Source organism: Halichoeres trimaculatus, unplaced genomic scaffold, assembly GCF_033239565.1.
Source record: "Halichoeres trimaculatus isolate MK-OKI-2021-1 unplaced genomic scaffold, fHalTri1.1 fHalTri1_scaffold_5, whole genome shotgun sequence".
Taxonomy (NCBI): domain Eukaryota; kingdom Metazoa; phylum Chordata; class Actinopteri; order Labriformes; family Labridae; genus Halichoeres; species Halichoeres trimaculatus.
In genome coordinates this window covers 22,161,483-22,179,437 of record NW_027437183.1, presented here as the reverse complement: position 1 = coordinate 22,179,437, position 17,955 = coordinate 22,161,483, and the positions used below count along the sequence as shown (strand labels likewise).

At 43.3% G+C, this 17,955-nt stretch overlaps 1 protein-coding gene across 1 annotated transcript in view; it reads left to right on the top strand.

The window, feature by feature from the left end:
• LOC141790930 (transmembrane protein 132C) overlaps positions 1–17,955 on the top strand; it is a 242,964-nt gene that overhangs the window by 111,471 nt on the left and 113,538 nt on the right. Inside the window, exon 3 of the mRNA XM_074671095.1 lies at positions 12,298–12,444. Coding sequence (XP_074527196.1) covers positions 12,298–12,444 — 147 coding nt within the window. The remainder of the gene's footprint in view (positions 1–12,297; positions 12,445–17,955) is intronic.

The following is a 17,955-nucleotide window of genomic DNA, read 5'->3' as shown; positions in this document are numbered from 1 at the left end:
CCCCACTGAGCCACTGCATTCCCTGCACACTGTTTATGTAGGCGGGATGGCACAATAAAACAGGAAACTCTTCCTCAGGGAGCCGCTGATTGTCGATGTATATGGACCTCAGAGGACAGGAATAGTTAAAATAGATCACCAAACCCTGGCATGCGTGTGACCCAGGAGCAGCCCACAGACACAGATGGAAGGGGGACATAGAGGTGACTGCAGTGCAGCGTAGCGGATTGCGGGACACAGACCACTGGCTGGGGACTCCCATTATTGTCCAGCCTCGACCTTATTGGATTTCCCCCGGAAATGTTTATTTCTTTCACTGCCCCGCAGAGAAGCAGCGCTCCTCCTTATCTCATCACTATTTATTAAGGGGGCCCCTGAGGAGTCTGAGCATACAACCAGGTCTGAGGAAGGAGGGCAGGAGAGAGGGAAGACAGACTACAGTTTTAAAGAGGAAAGAACTCATAAAATGCAGTAGTTGCAGCATGATTTCTTTTACTTTTTACCTAAGAAGGGGTTGTGATGACATGGAAAAGCACAAGCATGAGAATGTACCACTGTGCTCCCTGATTGCCTCAACAACCTGCATGCACTCTTCTTTGTTGAGCAGGATCTGGCTCAGACTCACTGCAGTGCTGATGAAGCTCGTCAGGTTCACCTGAAATTGCTGACAGTTTTGAGGCGATGGTTCCAGAGTAACTTTAAACTGTCAGACTAGCTCTGTCTCCTTTAACTGTGTCCCTGCTTCCCCTGTGGGCTGTTGTGTCTTTACTTCCCCTCAAGTTGGTACACTTGGTATTCAGGGCACTGAGTCTGCATTGTAGCTTCTAGCTAATGGCCTTGACTTCCCCACTTATTTGTATCACAAAATGCTATGTGAGTGCATATAGTATGCTCTAATAATCCACTAGGAAGACGCAATTTAGGTCATCAACATGTGAACCTTGTGTGGTTATGTAAAAATATTTTTTTCATATTTTGAAAAAAATCAAACTTAGCAAATCAAACCAATTGTAACTTATACTTAAAGATGAGCATTAACTAGATCAAGCAGTTTATTTATTATATACTGTTTTCATATTTTGTTTAGAAATCCTGTAACATTTTGTCAGCTGTCCATTCAGCAGGTATTAAAGCTTAAAATACACATATTATACCCTGTTTTAACAGATACCCCCTTCTCCATGTGTCTTAACCGATAGTTTAATAATAATAATAAATCAGATTTATATAGTGTTTTTTTTTTTAAAGATACTTAAAGATGCTTTAAAAAAAGATATTAGTACAAAAAGTAAAGTTTACTTTTCCTTTAAGCTGCATTTACATTACACCTAGAATTGAGCAAAATCTAAAAATTGCATTAAAAACATGGAAATGGAGACACAAAATATCGATAAACCTCTCACATTTTGAAACAAACTCTCATGAAGTGTTTTTTTTTTTTCTGAAGTTTCGATATTGAAGTTTATGGCAAAAGTGCAATGGAAACATCTTTTTCGCAAAAAACATGTCAATGGACGTAAATAACGACACACCTCCTGTAGTAGTTTGTGGCTACTGCCACACATACTGACTCTAGCGTATAACCATCTTACAGCATCTTCCACTACTGTTACTATAAGTGCTTTTTTTTTAATGTAAAATGATGTAGCCATAGCTTACCACAGTCAAAATCACTGCAACAATATTAACAACATTCAATGATCACTGACTTAGAGTTGGTTCTGAAGCCTCCTGACTCATTCTACCCACTCCAGTACATCCAAAACAGAGCCGCTAGGATCCTGATGAGGGTGAGGAAGTACGACCACATAACACCCATCCTTCACTCCCTCCACTGGCTTCCGGTCTCATTCAGGATTCAATACAAACTCTCCCTCCTAACCCACCACTGCATCCATGGAAACGCCCCCCCATACCTAAAAGAACTTCTCAAACCACAAACCTCATCACGCCTCCGCTCTGGTATCAACTACCTCCTTCTGCCCCCCAGGACTAAACTGTGTACAATGGGTGATCGGGCCTTTAGCTCAGCCACTCCTCGCTTGTGGAATGCCCTCCCTGAACACCTGAGGGCTCCACAAACAACAGATTCTTAAGAGAAGAAGGGCCTAAAAACCTTTCTTTTTAAAAAAACTTTCCCTGAAGGCATTTAACCTTTTTGTAATCTTGTTGTTTTTAACCTTGTTTTACTGTCGCACTTTGAGATCGCTTTGATGAAAAGTGCTCTACAAATAAAATCTATTATTATTATTATTACCCCTCAGCACAAGAGAGAAGGGTCAGATTAAGTGCCTAAGTATGGACAGATGGGTCTTCAGACGTCTCTTTGAAGCAGAAATGGACTCTGTGGATCACATAGAGTTAGGTAATTCGAATATTGTTATTTCACATATAATATATTTAATATATCGTCATGTTGAAGTTAAAACCTAGTGTAGGTTAGTTTGTGTCTTACAGTGGTGTATGCCATTAGTTTTCTTCTTCTCTAATACTAGCAAAAGGAGTTTAGTTGGGTTATAAAACTGAATAAAGTAATTCCCAAACCAGGAAATATCAAAGATAATAATGGACAAAAATTATTAGAATTGAGTGTTAAATTCATCCGACTCCACATCCCTAGTTCCTAGCCTCCTGAGACCGAGATTAAAAATAGTGTTACAATTTCTGATTTTTCTGTAAACAGTTGTTTGTTTGCCTTCCCTTTCTAGGTGAATAAATGTTGTTAAATCTGGACAAAAAACTTTGTAAACTTTAAACTTAACTTCAATTGAGCTATTAATATATGCATGCATGTGTATTTATGTGTGTATATTTATGTTTGTGTGTATTGATTGGTTTTTGAAGGTCAATTTGTGAGTATGTCAATCTTTTGTCACCTGAAGTACCTGACATTTCACATGAAAAAAAACAGATGTAGTGTCCCCATGTTCACCCTGGACAATGGGGGAAAAAAGTTGTTTCAAGTAAGTTAAAGAAAAAAGAAAAAAAAAGTATGACATGAAAACTCTTCAAAATATAGCTCAAACACTTTTTTAATAAACTTACAAAATTAACCTTTAAAAGCAGATCATTTGCATAAATCTGATAACTTTCTTTTCCTGCTCTCACAAAACACAGGAATCGGTCGGGTGGCCATTTGGAAAAGACAGATCTTTTGTTTCATTGGATAAACTCTAACAAATTAGATATCACTGAAAAGCCCAGGATGTCCTCTACAGAAAACAACAGGTTTTATTCTTGCAGACTTTTTTTTTTTTTTTTTTTTTTAAATAAAGCTCTGAAAGTGATGTCCTCTACAGAGGACAAAAATGCAGTGTTGGGTCTCGGGAGGCGAGACAAATATCCTGTGTTGTTTGACCGAGCCAGAAACCGCATTCATCCCTCTCAGCCTAAGAACCACTAAGCAGGATCTGTTTCTCAGAGGATCCAACATTAGTGCAGATTTGGTAACATAACAATGCACTCGTGGGGAAAAGCCTGCCATGTCCCATCTGAACGCTGAAGGGTAGCTCAAGCATCTGTGGAGACCAGGAGCGAGCTAATGTAACAGTATTTGATTCACTGAGCGGACTTAAAGCCTTGAAATAAATGCTACCAAATACCCTTACTGAGGCCAAGTTTGATCTGAAATAGTATCAGCTTGTGGTAACATGTATGCAGTTTGATAACTCCACAGAGTGTTTTTATGGGACATTTATTTTGCATTCAAATGCTCCAGCTGCGATAATAGTATGGAAAATAACAGCTGCTTCTGGAGGTGAATGCCTTTTAACCTGCAGGAGTCCGTTTTGCTGGCTGGTTACAAAGCCAAATTGACCATTAAGTCAATAAAAGACACTTCAACCATACTCTAGCACTTGTTCTATGGGCCTGGATATGGTCTGCAGAGTAACGAGTGGTTTCCCTCTGAGAGTTGAATGTGTTTAAAACATTTTGAAGCCTCACTGGAAACCACTGATAGACATCCTGACCACTGAAGTGTAAAGACAAGACCTCTCTGCAGCCCTCTGGGGCCCAAGGAGAACTGTGCATGGGGGTCTTTGTATTGCAGCCGAGTGCTCACAGCCAGTAAGTTCCACCTCAGCACTTTCTTTCAGCCTAGTGTTAAAAGTGGATCTTTTATTTGGCGGGAAAAAAAATCCATCCTATGAATGACACTTAAAGCTTTTACTTTTTGATGGCCAGCTTGTTGCAGAGTTTGCAGCAGGCTACGATTAAGTGTTTTATTCTCGGCTTTGAAGTAGCAGCATTGTTCTCAACATGTGTCAAGTGAAGTAGACAAGTCAAGGTGGTTTGCTGCTTTTCCAAAATGATTCAGCCAGCACAGCTGTGGTGGCGTCTTTTAAAGGAGGATGAATTGGATACAATCACAACTCTAACAGGGAACACAAGAACTTTTAGTTTTCAGATTTTTTATATATAATTTAGTGGCTGAGCACTGTGAGATCTTTGTCCGACTGTTATTTGTCAATGTTTTTTTTATCTATAAAATACATAATAACTTAAACAACAGGATTAATTTCTGATGACGTTTCCTTCAAGGATTTTCTCAAGGTAGCCTTTTTTAAAATATTGGTTAACTCAGCTTACTTGTTTTTTTTTATTGTATTAGTTACATTTTTAAGTGTTCCACTATTAGGTGTTTAGTTGTTTTTTTTTCTTGAATATTTATCACATAATACATCCATCCATCCATCCATCTTCTTCCGCTTATCTGGGGTCGGGTCGCGGGGGCAGCAGCCTAAGCAGGGAAGCCCAGACTTCCCTCTCCCTAGCCACTTCGGCCAGCTCTTCTGGGGGGATCCCAAGACGTTCCCAGGCCAGCCGAGAGATGTAGTTTCTCCAGCGTGTCCTGGGTCTGCCCCGGGGTCTCCTCCCGGTGGGACGTGCCCTGAACACCTCACCAGGGAGGCGTCCGGGAGGCATCCTCATCAGATGCCCGAGCCACCTCATCTGGCTCCTCTCAACGCGGAGGAGTAGCAGCTCTACTCCGAGCTCCTCCCGGATAGCCGAGCTTCTCACCCTATCTCTAAGGGAGAGCCCGGCCACCCTACGGAGGAAGCTCATTTCGGCCGCTTGTACCCGCGATCTTGTTCTTTCGGTCACTACCCAAAGCTCATGACCATAGGTGAGGGTGGGAACGAAGATCGACCGGTAAACAGAGAGCTTCGCCTTCCGGCTCAGCTCCCTCTTCGCCACAACAGACCTGTGCAGAGTCCGCATTACTGCGGACGCCGCACCGATCCGCCTGCCGATCTCTCGCTCCATCCTTCCCCCACTCGTGAACAAGACCCCGAGATACTTAAACTCCTCCACTTGGGGCAGGATCTCATCCCCGACCCGGAGAGGGCAGTCCACCCTTTTCCGGCTGAGGACCATGGACTCAGATTTGGAGGTGCTGATTCTCATCCCAGCCGCTTCACACTGGGCTGCGAACCGCTCCAGAGAGAGTTGAAGGTCACAGCTTGATGAAGCCAACAGGACCACATCATCTGCAAAAAGCAGTGATCCAATCCTGAGGTCACCAAACTGGACCCCCTCGACACCCTGGCTGCGCCTAGAAATTCTGTCCATAAAAGTTATGAACAGAATCGGTGACAAAGGGCAGCCCTGGCGGAGTCCAACCCTCACTGGAAACGAGTCCGACTTACTGCCAGCAATGCGGACCAAGCTCTGGCACCGGTCGTACAGGGAACGGACGGCTCGTAACAAGCAGCCCGACACCCCATACTCCCGGAGAACCCCCCACAGGACTCCCCGAGGGACACGGTCGAATGCCTTCTCCAAGTCCACAAAACACATGTGGACAGGTTGGGCAAACTCCCATGCACCCTCAAGAACCCTGCTGAGGGTATAGAGCTGGTCCACAGTTCCACGGCCAGGACGAAAACCACATTGCTCCTCCTGAATCCGAGGTTCGACGATCTTACGGACCCTCCTCTCCAGTACCCCCGAATAGACCTTACCAGGGAGGCTGAGGAGTGTGATCCCCCTGTAGTTGGAACACACCCTCCGGTCCCCCTTCTTAAAAAGGGGGACCACCACCCCAGTCTGCCAATCCAGAGGCACTACCCCCAATGTCCACGCGATGTTGCAAAGTCGTGTCAGCCACGACAGACCCACAACATCCAGGGCCTTAAGGAACTCTGGGCGGATCTCATCCACCCCCGGGGCCCTGCCACCGAGGAGCTTTTTAACCACCTCGGCGACTTCGACCCCAGAGATGGACGAGCCCACCCCATCATTCCCAGACCCTGCTTCCTCCAAGGAAGACGTGCCGGAGGGATTGAGGAGGTCTTCGAAGTATTCCTTCCACCGATCCACAACATCCCGAGTCGAGGTCAGCAGCGCACCGTCTCCACTGAGCACAGTGTTTACAGTGCACTGCTTCCCCCTCCTGAGATGCCGGATGGTGGTCCAGAACCTCTTCGAAGCTGTCCGGAAGTCGTTCTCCATGGCCTCACCGAACTCCTCCCATGTCCAGGTTTTTGCCTCAGTGACCGCCGAAGCTGCATTCCGCTTGGCCTGTCGATACCTGTCTGCTGCCTCAGGAGTCCCACACGCCAAAAAGGCGCGATAGGACTCCTTCTTCAGCTGGACGGCATCCCTCACCACTGGTGTCCACCAGCGGGTTCGGGTGTTGCCGCCCCGACAGGCACCAACCACCTTACGGCCACAGCTCCGATCAGCCGCCTCAACAATGGATGCACGGAACAAAGTCCATTCAGACTCAATGTCCCCTACATCCCCCGGAACACAGTTGAAGCTCTCCCGGAGGTGGGAGTTAAAGCTCTCTCTGACGGGAGATTCTGCCAGACGTTCCCAGCAGACCCTCACGATACGTTTGGGTCTACCAGGTCTGACCGGCATCTTCCCCCACCATCGGAGCCAACTCACCACCAGGTGGTGATCGGTTGACAGCTCCGCCCCTCTCTTTACCCGAGTGTCCAAGACATGCGGCCGCAAGTCCGATGACACGACTACAAAGTCGATCATCGAACTGCGACCTAGGGTGTCCTGGTGCCAGGTGCACATATGGACACCCTTATGCTTGAACATGGTGTTCGTTATGGACAACCTGTGACGAGCACAGAAATCCAACAACAAAACACCACTCGGGTTCAGATCGGGGGGGCCGTTCCTTCCAATCACGCCCCTCCAGGTCTCACTGTCATTGCCGACGTGAGCGTTGAAGTCCCCCAGTAGGACGAGGGAATCCCCAGACGGAGCACTCTCAAGCACTCCCTCCAAGGACTCCAGAAAGGGTGGATACTCTGAACTGCTATTTGGACCATAGCCACAAACAACAGTCAGGATCCGTCCCCCCACCCGAAGGCGGAGGGAGGCTACCCTCTCGTCCACCGGGGTGAACTCCAACGTACAGGCACCGAGCCTGGGGGCAACGAGTATCGCCACCCCAGCCCGCCGCCTCTCACCATCGGCAACTCCAGAGTAGAAGAGAGTCCAACCCCTCTCGAGAAGGCTGGATCCAGAGCCCTTGCTGTGCGTTGAGGTGAGGCCGACTATGTCTAGCCGGAACTTCTCAACCTCGCGCACCAGCTCAGGCTCCTACCCCGCCAGAGAGGTGACGTTCCACGTCCCTAGAGCTAGCTTCTGCAGCCGAGGATCAGACCGCCAAGGTCCCTGCCTTCGGCTGCCGCCCAACTCACACTGCACCCGACCCCTATGGCCCCTCCTGCGGGTGGTGAGTCCACGGGAAGGGGGTCCCACGTTGCCTCTTCGGGCTGTGCCCGGCCGGGCCCCATGGGAACAGGCCTGGCCACCAGGCGCTCGCCATCGAGCCCCACCCCCAGGCCTGGCTCCAGGTGACCCACGTCCGGGCAAGGGAAACGCTCACATAATACATTTCTAATTTAAAATGAAACTAAAATATGCACCAAGTCCTGCACAAACAACTACAACAAAATCAAATCAGGGCCTTTCATCAGCCAGTAAAACATATTTTTTCTTCTTCTTTTGTTTTGTTTTGTTGGTCAAATTTTCTGTCTATCACTTTGAGTTTGTGTAAAAAGCTGCTGTTTGATACAATTAAAAACGGTTTAGAAAAATAAAGCCTATGCAGAAGTGCTAAAAGTTGCTGTTCATTGAGAATCCACCTGGGGCTAGCTGCAGAAAGACCAGAAACCACGTACACACCAAGCCAAAAAAACCAAACAAATGTAAAGTTTGATTCCAATTAAGTCTGTAATCATGTGATTCCCCCGATTTCCGGTCATGAGATCTGATCAGGACATCCCTAATTAAAAGCCTATTTACCGCCTGGTTCAAAAAATAGCTTGGGTCTGAAACACTAATTTCGCTATCAGCTCACACTGTACAGGGGGGGTGAATTACTTTTTTAACTTGGCAGTTTGAAAGATGTCATGATCATGAGTTTGTCCAATCAGAGCCACACCTCTGCTCACATGACTGACGAGCGCCCTATAGCTGTTAGACAGGAAGCTCAAAGCCTGCGTCATATCCAGTATGGCCCCCGCCAATGATCGCTTCATTACTCTGCATCAGGAACAGACAGGTGACACAGTGGAAGCTACATCCATGGCTTATACAGTCTATGCATCTCATTCTACTGAGCCCCCCAGGTTGGCAAGATAAACCTCCTACTGCTGCGCCTATAAGAGAATTACTGGACCCTATGTTTCACCAGGTTTAAAACTTCTTAAAAAAAATGCTTTTAAGAGGAATGTTGTGTTGGTTTAGGTGGGCAAGACCCATAACTCTGTGCTGATTCTATCCTCTATATGTCCTCAAGCTAATTTTGAACAGTCAAATCTATCACTCAAGTAAGGTACTATCTGTTTTAGGATAGAATACATCCATAATGTTGTTGATCATGCTCTGGTTTGCTTCTGAAGGTCACAGAGAGGCATATATATCAGTTTCAGTCTGTATCATAACCCGTTAACCCGCCTCTCATGCTGTGTTGAGGTGCATCTCCTGTTATTTCCGTTCCTGTCCTTGTGTCTCCTGGACCCTTGATTGTCCAGACCTGTGCTCATTACTCAGCTGCCCCTGATTTTGTCATCAGTCAAACCTGTTCATTCCCTCTCTTGTTCTCCCTGCTCTCCAGTGGGATGGACTTTGCTCTCTCTCGTGGGTTCATCGCCGTTCAGCAAAGGTTCTCTATGGCTTTCTGACTTTGCCTTTACACTGACAGGATTTGTTTGATGTTTATGAACTAACTCCCTGCATACTGCATCATCATCATTGCCACTAAAGACAACTCAAATGTCCCCAATTGAACTCTGCGTTTCAGTCACAGAGTACTGTTACACATGTACAGTTAAAACTGCAAAAGTGTCTGGGAGGATGTAAAATCATGGATCAAGGGGCACTTTAATGGGTTATGATAAGAAGTTGTGAAATGGTTAAACACTACTGAAAATGATGTCTTGAGCTTACCCAGCGTCATGCTTCAACAGATACAAATGTAACCAAACAGATATGTGTTCTTTTTCATCTTTATTATCTTTATGCATCTCTTTAATGTCATAATATCACTAAAACTGTTATACATGTGGGTAAATCTGAAGAAAACATCAGATAAAGAGGAAAAACTGAAAGTTTTTCAGTCAGATCTATTTACTTATCAAAGGAAAGAAATTATTATTCATAATTTGCAAACTGGCTCTATTTTTTTTTATTTTCTTTCTCTTTCATTTTTCAAATTCTGCTCTGTTTATACAATCCTAATATTTTTTTGATTCCATATTTATCTTTTAACAACATGAGAGAAAGCAGGCTGGGAGAAAACAAAGCAGCTGACTTTTATGCTCCTGTTGATTAAGATAATGTGCCTAAAGTCAAGGAAAAGCAATTTAAAACTTGAAAACACAGAAAAGATATTTTCTACCCAGAACTGTCTCTTTTTTTTTCACGCTCTATGGTATTACTTCAGCGGCTTACATTTGTACTCAGCTTTGTCTGAATTTGCTTTATGGTTATGCCATAAGAATTGGTGAAGTGTGTCCTTGTGTGCTGGATGGTCACATTTCTAAATTTGTGTGAATTTCTTTGAGTCCATCCAGTGGGCTCTTCTTGTCATGCCAATAACCTTGGAAGCCATCAGGACCGCCAAGGTTACATTTTTCTCCTCATTACAGAATCAAACTTTCTTCCACCATTCAATGTCCTGTGTTTGGTGCTCTCTAAAAAACTCCAAAGGGGCAGTTATGTGGCGTTGAGGGAGACGAGGCCTTTGGTGACATTTTTTTGTTCTTTATTGAAGTCTTGTCTCTCACAGATGCTGTCTGATGGTTGTTAGGCCGCAGTTGGCACCAGTAACGGCCTTAATTTGGGTTGAGGATTGTCCTTTGACTCCAGCTCAGTGCCAGTGATTTTTTTTTAAGGTCTACCCAGTGGCGTAGGTTTGATTTTGACATTGGTGGGGTCATAGCCAGCACTAGATGATTTTCCATTTTTGAATTAGCCACCATGTCCTGATTCAAGATCACCTGTTGCCATAACCCTACCACTATTTTTTTTTTCAACTGTAATATTGGTGGGGACATTTCAGCTATCACTTATTTAGTTTTGCTCAGATTCAGGCTTTGAAAGGCTGCAGTCTTAAACTGATGTTCAGCCTATTTCATTTTAATTGTTGTTTTTTTTATTAAATTGCTTACTCGTTTTTTTTTCTTTTTCTTTTTCTGTCTCACTCCAATATCTTCTTTTGATACTCAAAACCTGTTGAGATCGAATAGCACAAAATATTAATTCTTCCAACTTTTCTCCAGGTCTTAAAATTTTGATCAGGAGCATTTAGCTTTATTTTGAGGGAAATGTTGATGCTGCAGCTGATTGATAAGTGACCATACAGTTAGTTGAATAATCCAGGGGTCAAATATGAAGTAAAGGTTTAGAGTTTCTGGGTTTATTTACTGACAACACTGACTCAGACCTTAAAGGGGGTAAAAATGCTGTGTAGTCTCATCTCAGAGTACTACTCAACATGTGATGTTGTGGCAAACTATAAATGTCTGCCTGCTTTCATATATACACACAGGGAGGGGAAGCAGCTGGCAGAAAGACATCAAATCATCTTGAAAGACTGGCACACCAAAATATGATCCCACATGTGCACGCTCCTATGAAGAAGACAGACTCACACATTCACTGTGACTCTTGGGTGATACGTTAATCTTCATTCATATAGAGAGGGGGGAAAGCATACCATCTGTCACGTTACCTATTTTCACTTTGCATGTAACCTCCTTCTCAACATTATAAGACCTCACATCACAGGAAAAGACTTGACTGGAGAGGGCAGATGTATTCATTGGCATACAGACAAGTAATCACAAAGTGGAGGGTTAAGTGCAGCGACGAATTCAAGATGAAAGCAGAGTCCTATCTTTGGTCTCATCTGCCAGCCTGGTATGGATTAGATGTAGAAAGTGATTGGGCCTTCTTTTATAATTTAGTCCTCTCTTCAATCTTTGGACTGAGCTGTCATCCTCAAACAATCTCACCCATGTTCTCTGTTATTTTACAGCAAATTAGCCCAAATCTTTTTTACGTCAACACTTCCCCTTCACATTACTTACTGTACAGTGGATATACTTTGTAATGCAGGCTACCTTTAAGGGGGATTGTCGCTACACTTTTCTTAATATCGATATTTTTCTCCTTTGTAGTCCCCTGAGCCGAGGACATTGATGCTGTAATTTTGCTGCAGTCAAAGAAACCTTTTCATAATGTCATTTTCAGGCTGAGAGCGAATGAATCTATTACCGAGGAGGGTAAAAGAAAAAGGATAAAGAAACGGTCACATCTCCCTTTCAGAGTACCCTCATTTTATGCTGAACAGCCAATCCTAGACTATCAGAGAGAGTTGTTTTTTCATCAGTTCACCCTGATATCTGGAGTCATAAACAAACGAGATGAGACGGTAAATGATGTACAAACTGAATGCTTAATTTGCACGTGTTGTCTCACTTTGATTATTGGACTGGTCTGTGGAATACAAAAACAGCACTGTGTTTAAAGCACTCAATTGTCCTCCTAGGGAACAAAACCAGGGTGATTAAAACCAAGACAGCAGCTGTGACATCTTTTGAAGACAACAGTGCAGGGAACCATCTGGATAATGTATTGTTCCACAGAATCACAGAAAAAAGAGAAAGAAAAATCATTGTCTGTGTGGACGCAGCTGCTGTGTGTGAATCAGCTGGATGCATCCAATGACACACGGAAATGAGGAGCTTTTTGGAAACGGCAGAGAATCCTTCAGCCTTACACATCCATAAACATGACTTTTCTTTCTTTTCTTCACAGAGTCAAGTTGAAAGAAGGAGTGACCTTTCTCGGGGCTCGTCCCAGCAACCCAACTCAGTGGATTGTTAGCCAGGACGTGAGGAGCGAAGGCCACCGCGTGGTGACTCTGCACTGCCGCAGGAAGGAGTCTGGCTATGAACAGCAAAGGTCAGCAGATAAACGACTTTCCTTTAAAGAAATACTGTGCATTTTTACAAGGACGAAAAATACATATACATCAAGCAGAAAAATGTTTCCACATAGCGTTACGAAGATTGTTCGTCATCTCCCCAGCTTTAAATGGAACAACAAACATTAAAACTAATGTAGGCCTGAAATGTTCACCTGGACCAAGACAAAACCCTACATTTGGCCCCAACTTCAGAAATCAATTGGAGTGAATTAAGCCCCTATCTCGATATTAGTCCAGATTCTCTCCCTCCTTCAACTCTGTTTTGTCTCTAACAATTTAGTACCAGGGCTGCCAAACGCTCACCCGTTACCAGTATTGGGGAAGGTTTCTAAAGTTAGCACTGAGTATGGTAGTCCGTTGCCGTGCTCTTAGCTTGTCAGTGGCTCCAGAGATGGACCCTTTTTTGTGACAGCTTGGTTTACGCTCATGTTTCTCAACAGGTCTAGCCTCAGGAACTTCTACCACTAACTTAATGACAACTGAGACACAAGCTGCAGCTGTCACACACAACACAAAACTTCACCATTAATGTCTCAAGGCCTCCTGTGTCTTCAAACTCTCAACAGAAAAAATAGTTTTTCTCCTGCTGGAAGGGCCTTGAAACACCAAACGTGTTTCCTCATTCAATGCACTTAAGAAAGTCAAATGAGGTCAGAGTGCAGGTGTCAGGTAAATTTGACACACAGGTTATTGGTACAACAGTTGTTTGAAAATTGATTAACATGCAATTATGAAACGCCATCAAAAGCCATGTGAAAACATGTGAATCCTGACATGGTTTCAAAATTTGGACCATCAAATAAGGATCTGGTTTTCTACTTTACACCTGTGTGGAGACAAAGAAAAGAGATTTTCCTCATCAGTGCTTATAAATAAATATCAGGTATTGAGAAATATTAAAATGAGCAATAAAGCAGATTCTAGACCGACTCTGTCATATAAAACTTCAGAAAAAGAAATTATATTATCACCATATGGTAGACAAATGCCACGCTCTATATGCTCTGAGTACTTTTACTTTGTGTAGACTAGGAAAAAAAAAAAAAAAAAAAAAATCAAAGTTAAAGTGCCCAATAAATTCCCAAAAGTACAAACTGATGTTTTTCTTTTTGTGACTTTTTTTTTTGTATTACTTTCAATTTTCCAAACTCGTCTTGGGCTGACAACAGTAAATCAGAAAAAAAAGAAATCAAAAAGTTTTTACATTTGCTTAGCTGGAACCAGCAGGAAAAAAATCAGAGATTGTTTTCACCAAAAATGAGTAATTTATCAAAACAGTTAGTGGATCTACTCATTGTTGTAGTTTCATTTGCCCCTTTTTTAGATTTTTGCATGTGCCCCTCTAAAGGTCTGTGGACGGGCATGGTTAAGATATTATAGACCGTAGGAGTTATACATTAAGCTACATGATGGGGCTATGGCTGCGCTGGCAGAAAGGTGGGTAAATTTATCTGTTTGCTTGAAAGCTCAAAGCCCATCTCAGCATTTCCAACACAGCACCTCCAGCCTTGGACTAACTGATGACTGATCCCAGAGGTTACGACAATGTTTTCTGCAGTCTTATGTTCGCAACATATGCTTGTCACCACCACCTGAGAAACATCAGTCTACAGTGTGCATAGCATCTGTGCTCAGCTATAGCACAGGTGATGCCATCCAGGTTACACAGTTCATACTAATCATTTCCATATGCTTTTATTCCATTGGAATCATCTTTATTCCCTGTATATCCAAACACACAAGTTCAGGGATTGGTATCATTATTGAAAAGGAAATTATGTTATCAGCACTTCTCAATGTAACATAAGCAGAAATTACTTTATTTTATTTTACAGCTGCTATAAATTCTCCTCTTTGCACTTCAGTGATATGCGAGCATATCTGCATCAGTTAGGCTGTAGCAGTTCAATGCCATAAAAAAGCTTTACAGTCCTTTACATTACCATCGTTTTCGAGAGAGCTGCAGCTGATTGTTGCCGTTTCACAAGAGATACAGAGGCAGTGAAACGAACAGCGTGAGTGGTTATCTAAGTGATGTTCCCTCTGCTGAAATGATGCACTTGACTTGACATGAAGGCCATGGGATGTATCAGTTGAGACCGCTGTGGGGAGGGGGAAGTTAATAGCATATTGCGATATCCTCTTTCTCCCTTGCTTTCCCTCCCTCCCTCCCTCCTTCCACACCGCCCTCTCTGGCTGTTATTTGCATACTTATTTCCTCCACTGCCACAGCCTCAGAGTTGTTTTGGTCATTTCCTATCTGTATTCACGTCCTTAAACTAATCTGGCAGATAGGGGAGTGATTGCCAGCACTGGGAAAAAGGTTGCTGTGTTAATTAAGTGCTGATTGAAGGCCTTTGTGTGTTTTAATGGTTTTTCCTCCTCGGATCAGGACAGAGTTTTAATGGATCTAACTTTCTAGTGACAGGTGTAATTTTATGGATTAAAAGCAGATTTAGGGTTTGGGGAAAACTCTACTTATTTGCTCTTTAGCTTTTCGTTCCACTTAGTAAATTCTTAAACTACTCCCCTAAGAAAACAGGACACTTGACATTTGTGCTGTAACTTTATAATCAAAGTGGTGCTGGGGTTATTTAAGTGTAGAGCCGCCTCTGAAACATATGCAATGTGGATTTGTTGGTTCAGTGATTAATTCAGACGTTGCTGGATCACTACCAGGGATGATTGTGGAGTAACTACAGGGCTAGAAAATAAAGTGTTCAGTGGTGATGTGTGTGGTGTCGGTGTGTGCTCTGATCTTTTTGTGCATATTTCTTCTCAAGGATTTGAAGTCTTTACTTCTCAAAATAACACAAACCAACTTTATTGCACTTTATCAGTTATAAGTTCAAACATAAGCTGCCCTGATTCAAAGTCACCTCCCCCACACTGAAACTTCTTTTCAGACCTTTCATTTGCTCGTATAATAAGTTTTGACGGCTCTGTTGTATAAAAAGAGAAGATCTTACTGTCTGCAAATACACATCCATGAATGCATGGTATACATATTTCTCACTTTGTTATATGAACTTAAAAGTTATGAACTGTTATCTACATACAGTTTGTGATCCTGACTGTGCCAGATTCTTACATGATAACAGCAAAATCTCTGAAAATTATTCATTATTTTATTTTTCTTCTTTACAGAAGGAGATCTGTGTAATATTTGAAATGTTTGTTTGCAGGATTTACTCTGTATACTTTTTGCACAATGTACAGAGATCAGTTAGTAATGCAAAACAATTTCACAACAGGGTGAGAGACATCCTAACATGAAGCAGAAAGGTCTTATTACATCCCAAAGGGATTCTATTTTGCATGTACCTAAGCAGCAACATCAAGCCTATGAGAAAGTGCTGAAACCTGCAGCTCTTACAGATCCTGCTCGAGGCTGGCTGAAGAAAGACCCAGGACCACACGCACACCATGCCAACAAAAGAAGAGATCTTTTACAGCTTTCAAACCACATTTATGACCTGTTATTGGTCTTAAGGGCTAATTTCTCTGTCACCACATACAGTATAGTGCATTATGTATTCTATACTCTGAAGTTATTGAACTCACCGGTTTCAACCATTTCAGCCATGGCTACCTTGACTGACAGACAGACACTCTGTAGCTGTCTGTGAAGAGGCTAAAAACCTGCCACCTCATCCAAACTGGAAATCATTTAGGCTGAGTTCAGCGTTTCCAATATGGCACCCATCAGCAATTGGCTGAATCAGAACTAAATAATAAATGGATGTTGTAGGAGACTACATTCATATAGTACATATTGTGCAGTTATGGTAAAGACTCACACACAAGTCATCATCCTGTTGAATACTCTGCAGTCACATAAACAAGACATGGGCAAATTCGGCCCGTGGGCCACATCCGGCCATTTGGGTATCCCTGTTTGGCCCATCGACTGTAAAAAAATAAAAAATAAATGGACGTCCGCTTGCTCGGCTCGAAGTGAGGTCTCCACAAAAACTGCTCCCCCTGGTGGCTGGCTGCAGTATAGGTTAAAAGATCCGGCGTACCAGCCATTCCAGATGGGCTGTGGTTAAACTTTAAAAAATTAATACTCCTCATAGAAATATTTGTCACGTCCGATTGTTGTGGTGATTTGAAGATAATATTTTGGCTGTCTTGTATTCAAGTCCTCTTTTTAAAAACGAGGCTTTACGTAACGTTCAACGTTAATCCTTGATCAATTAGCCACATGCTAACCAAACGGAGGACATATGCCTCTGGAGGACATGAACATTGGAACAGCACTTGGGCAGCGACTGATGATGTGGATGCCTGCCCACGCCCACCCCACGCCCACATCAGACCAAGGCAAGGCAAGGTACCTGGGCTTTGGGAAACAGCCCATACCTTATTGCTGTTTGGGGTTGTGTTTTCCTTCAGTTTGGTTGGTTCACTCAGCTCCTGTGTGTTCACTTATTTCTTGTCTTTCATTTTTTGCCAGTGACCAGTCAGCCATTCACCACAAATCCAAAGTTTTGCGATTTGATATTTAAAATAATCAATTTTTTACCACAGCGAAGTTATAAGTAAGAAAGAAAGGTAATTACTGTCTGATAGTTTGCATCAGCGGTATTTCAGGTATAAAGGAAATACACATTTAGTTTTAAAAGGCCAAGAGCCTACTTGGCATCCTCAACATGTGGGGGGGCTGGCCTGCTCTTCACCCAAGTTGAATTCTTGCCCTTTAAGAAGACTTTCCCAATGGATGTAATTTATCATGTGCCTGGGCATCTTCAACCACATTAAAAGAAGCTCTCAGCAACACTTGGCAGCTGGTTCCTCCTTCCCTCTGGAGCCATTGTTCTGTTTTTACACAGGTGTTTCTCCTCTCTTCTCTCCCACCACACACACCTCCTCACACACACAGACACACACGTGTTCGGTTACAGTTGTAAAATCATGTTTTATTGATTTACTAAGTGAAGGAGCCAGAGACAAGAGCGAGCATATTTAGTCTAATCCCCGCAGTTTGGGCCGTGTACGGCGGACCGCTCCTTAATCCCCTGAGCTGTCAAAGTCACTTCACAGACACGACCAAAGACGCCCTGTGATGGCTTTACAATACACAATGCTCCCATTTCTCTTTCGTCTTGTCCTCCCCTCTCCCAGTCATTTCAATGAGGCTCTTTAAGAAGGGATTAGACGTAGCTATCTCATCTGTTGAGCCGTCATTCAGCCCGCTTTCTTCTTTTCTGCTGCCTCGTACAGTAAAAAGAGGATGATGAAGCGGGTGAAGGCTGTAGGTCAAACTCATGTTCCTCCTGCCCCCCCCTTTTTTACCTTGAAAGTAAAATTTTCAATTCATTGTTCTCAAAAGTTTTCCATTTTGATTCTGAAAAAAATTCTCTTTTCAAAGCCTCACTTCCTCACAGCAGCATTCTTTTCAAACCAGGCTTACTGCAGCATTTAGTGAAGTGAAGCATCACCTTTTTTAAAGGGTACTTCAAATGTTGGATGTGCACGAGCCA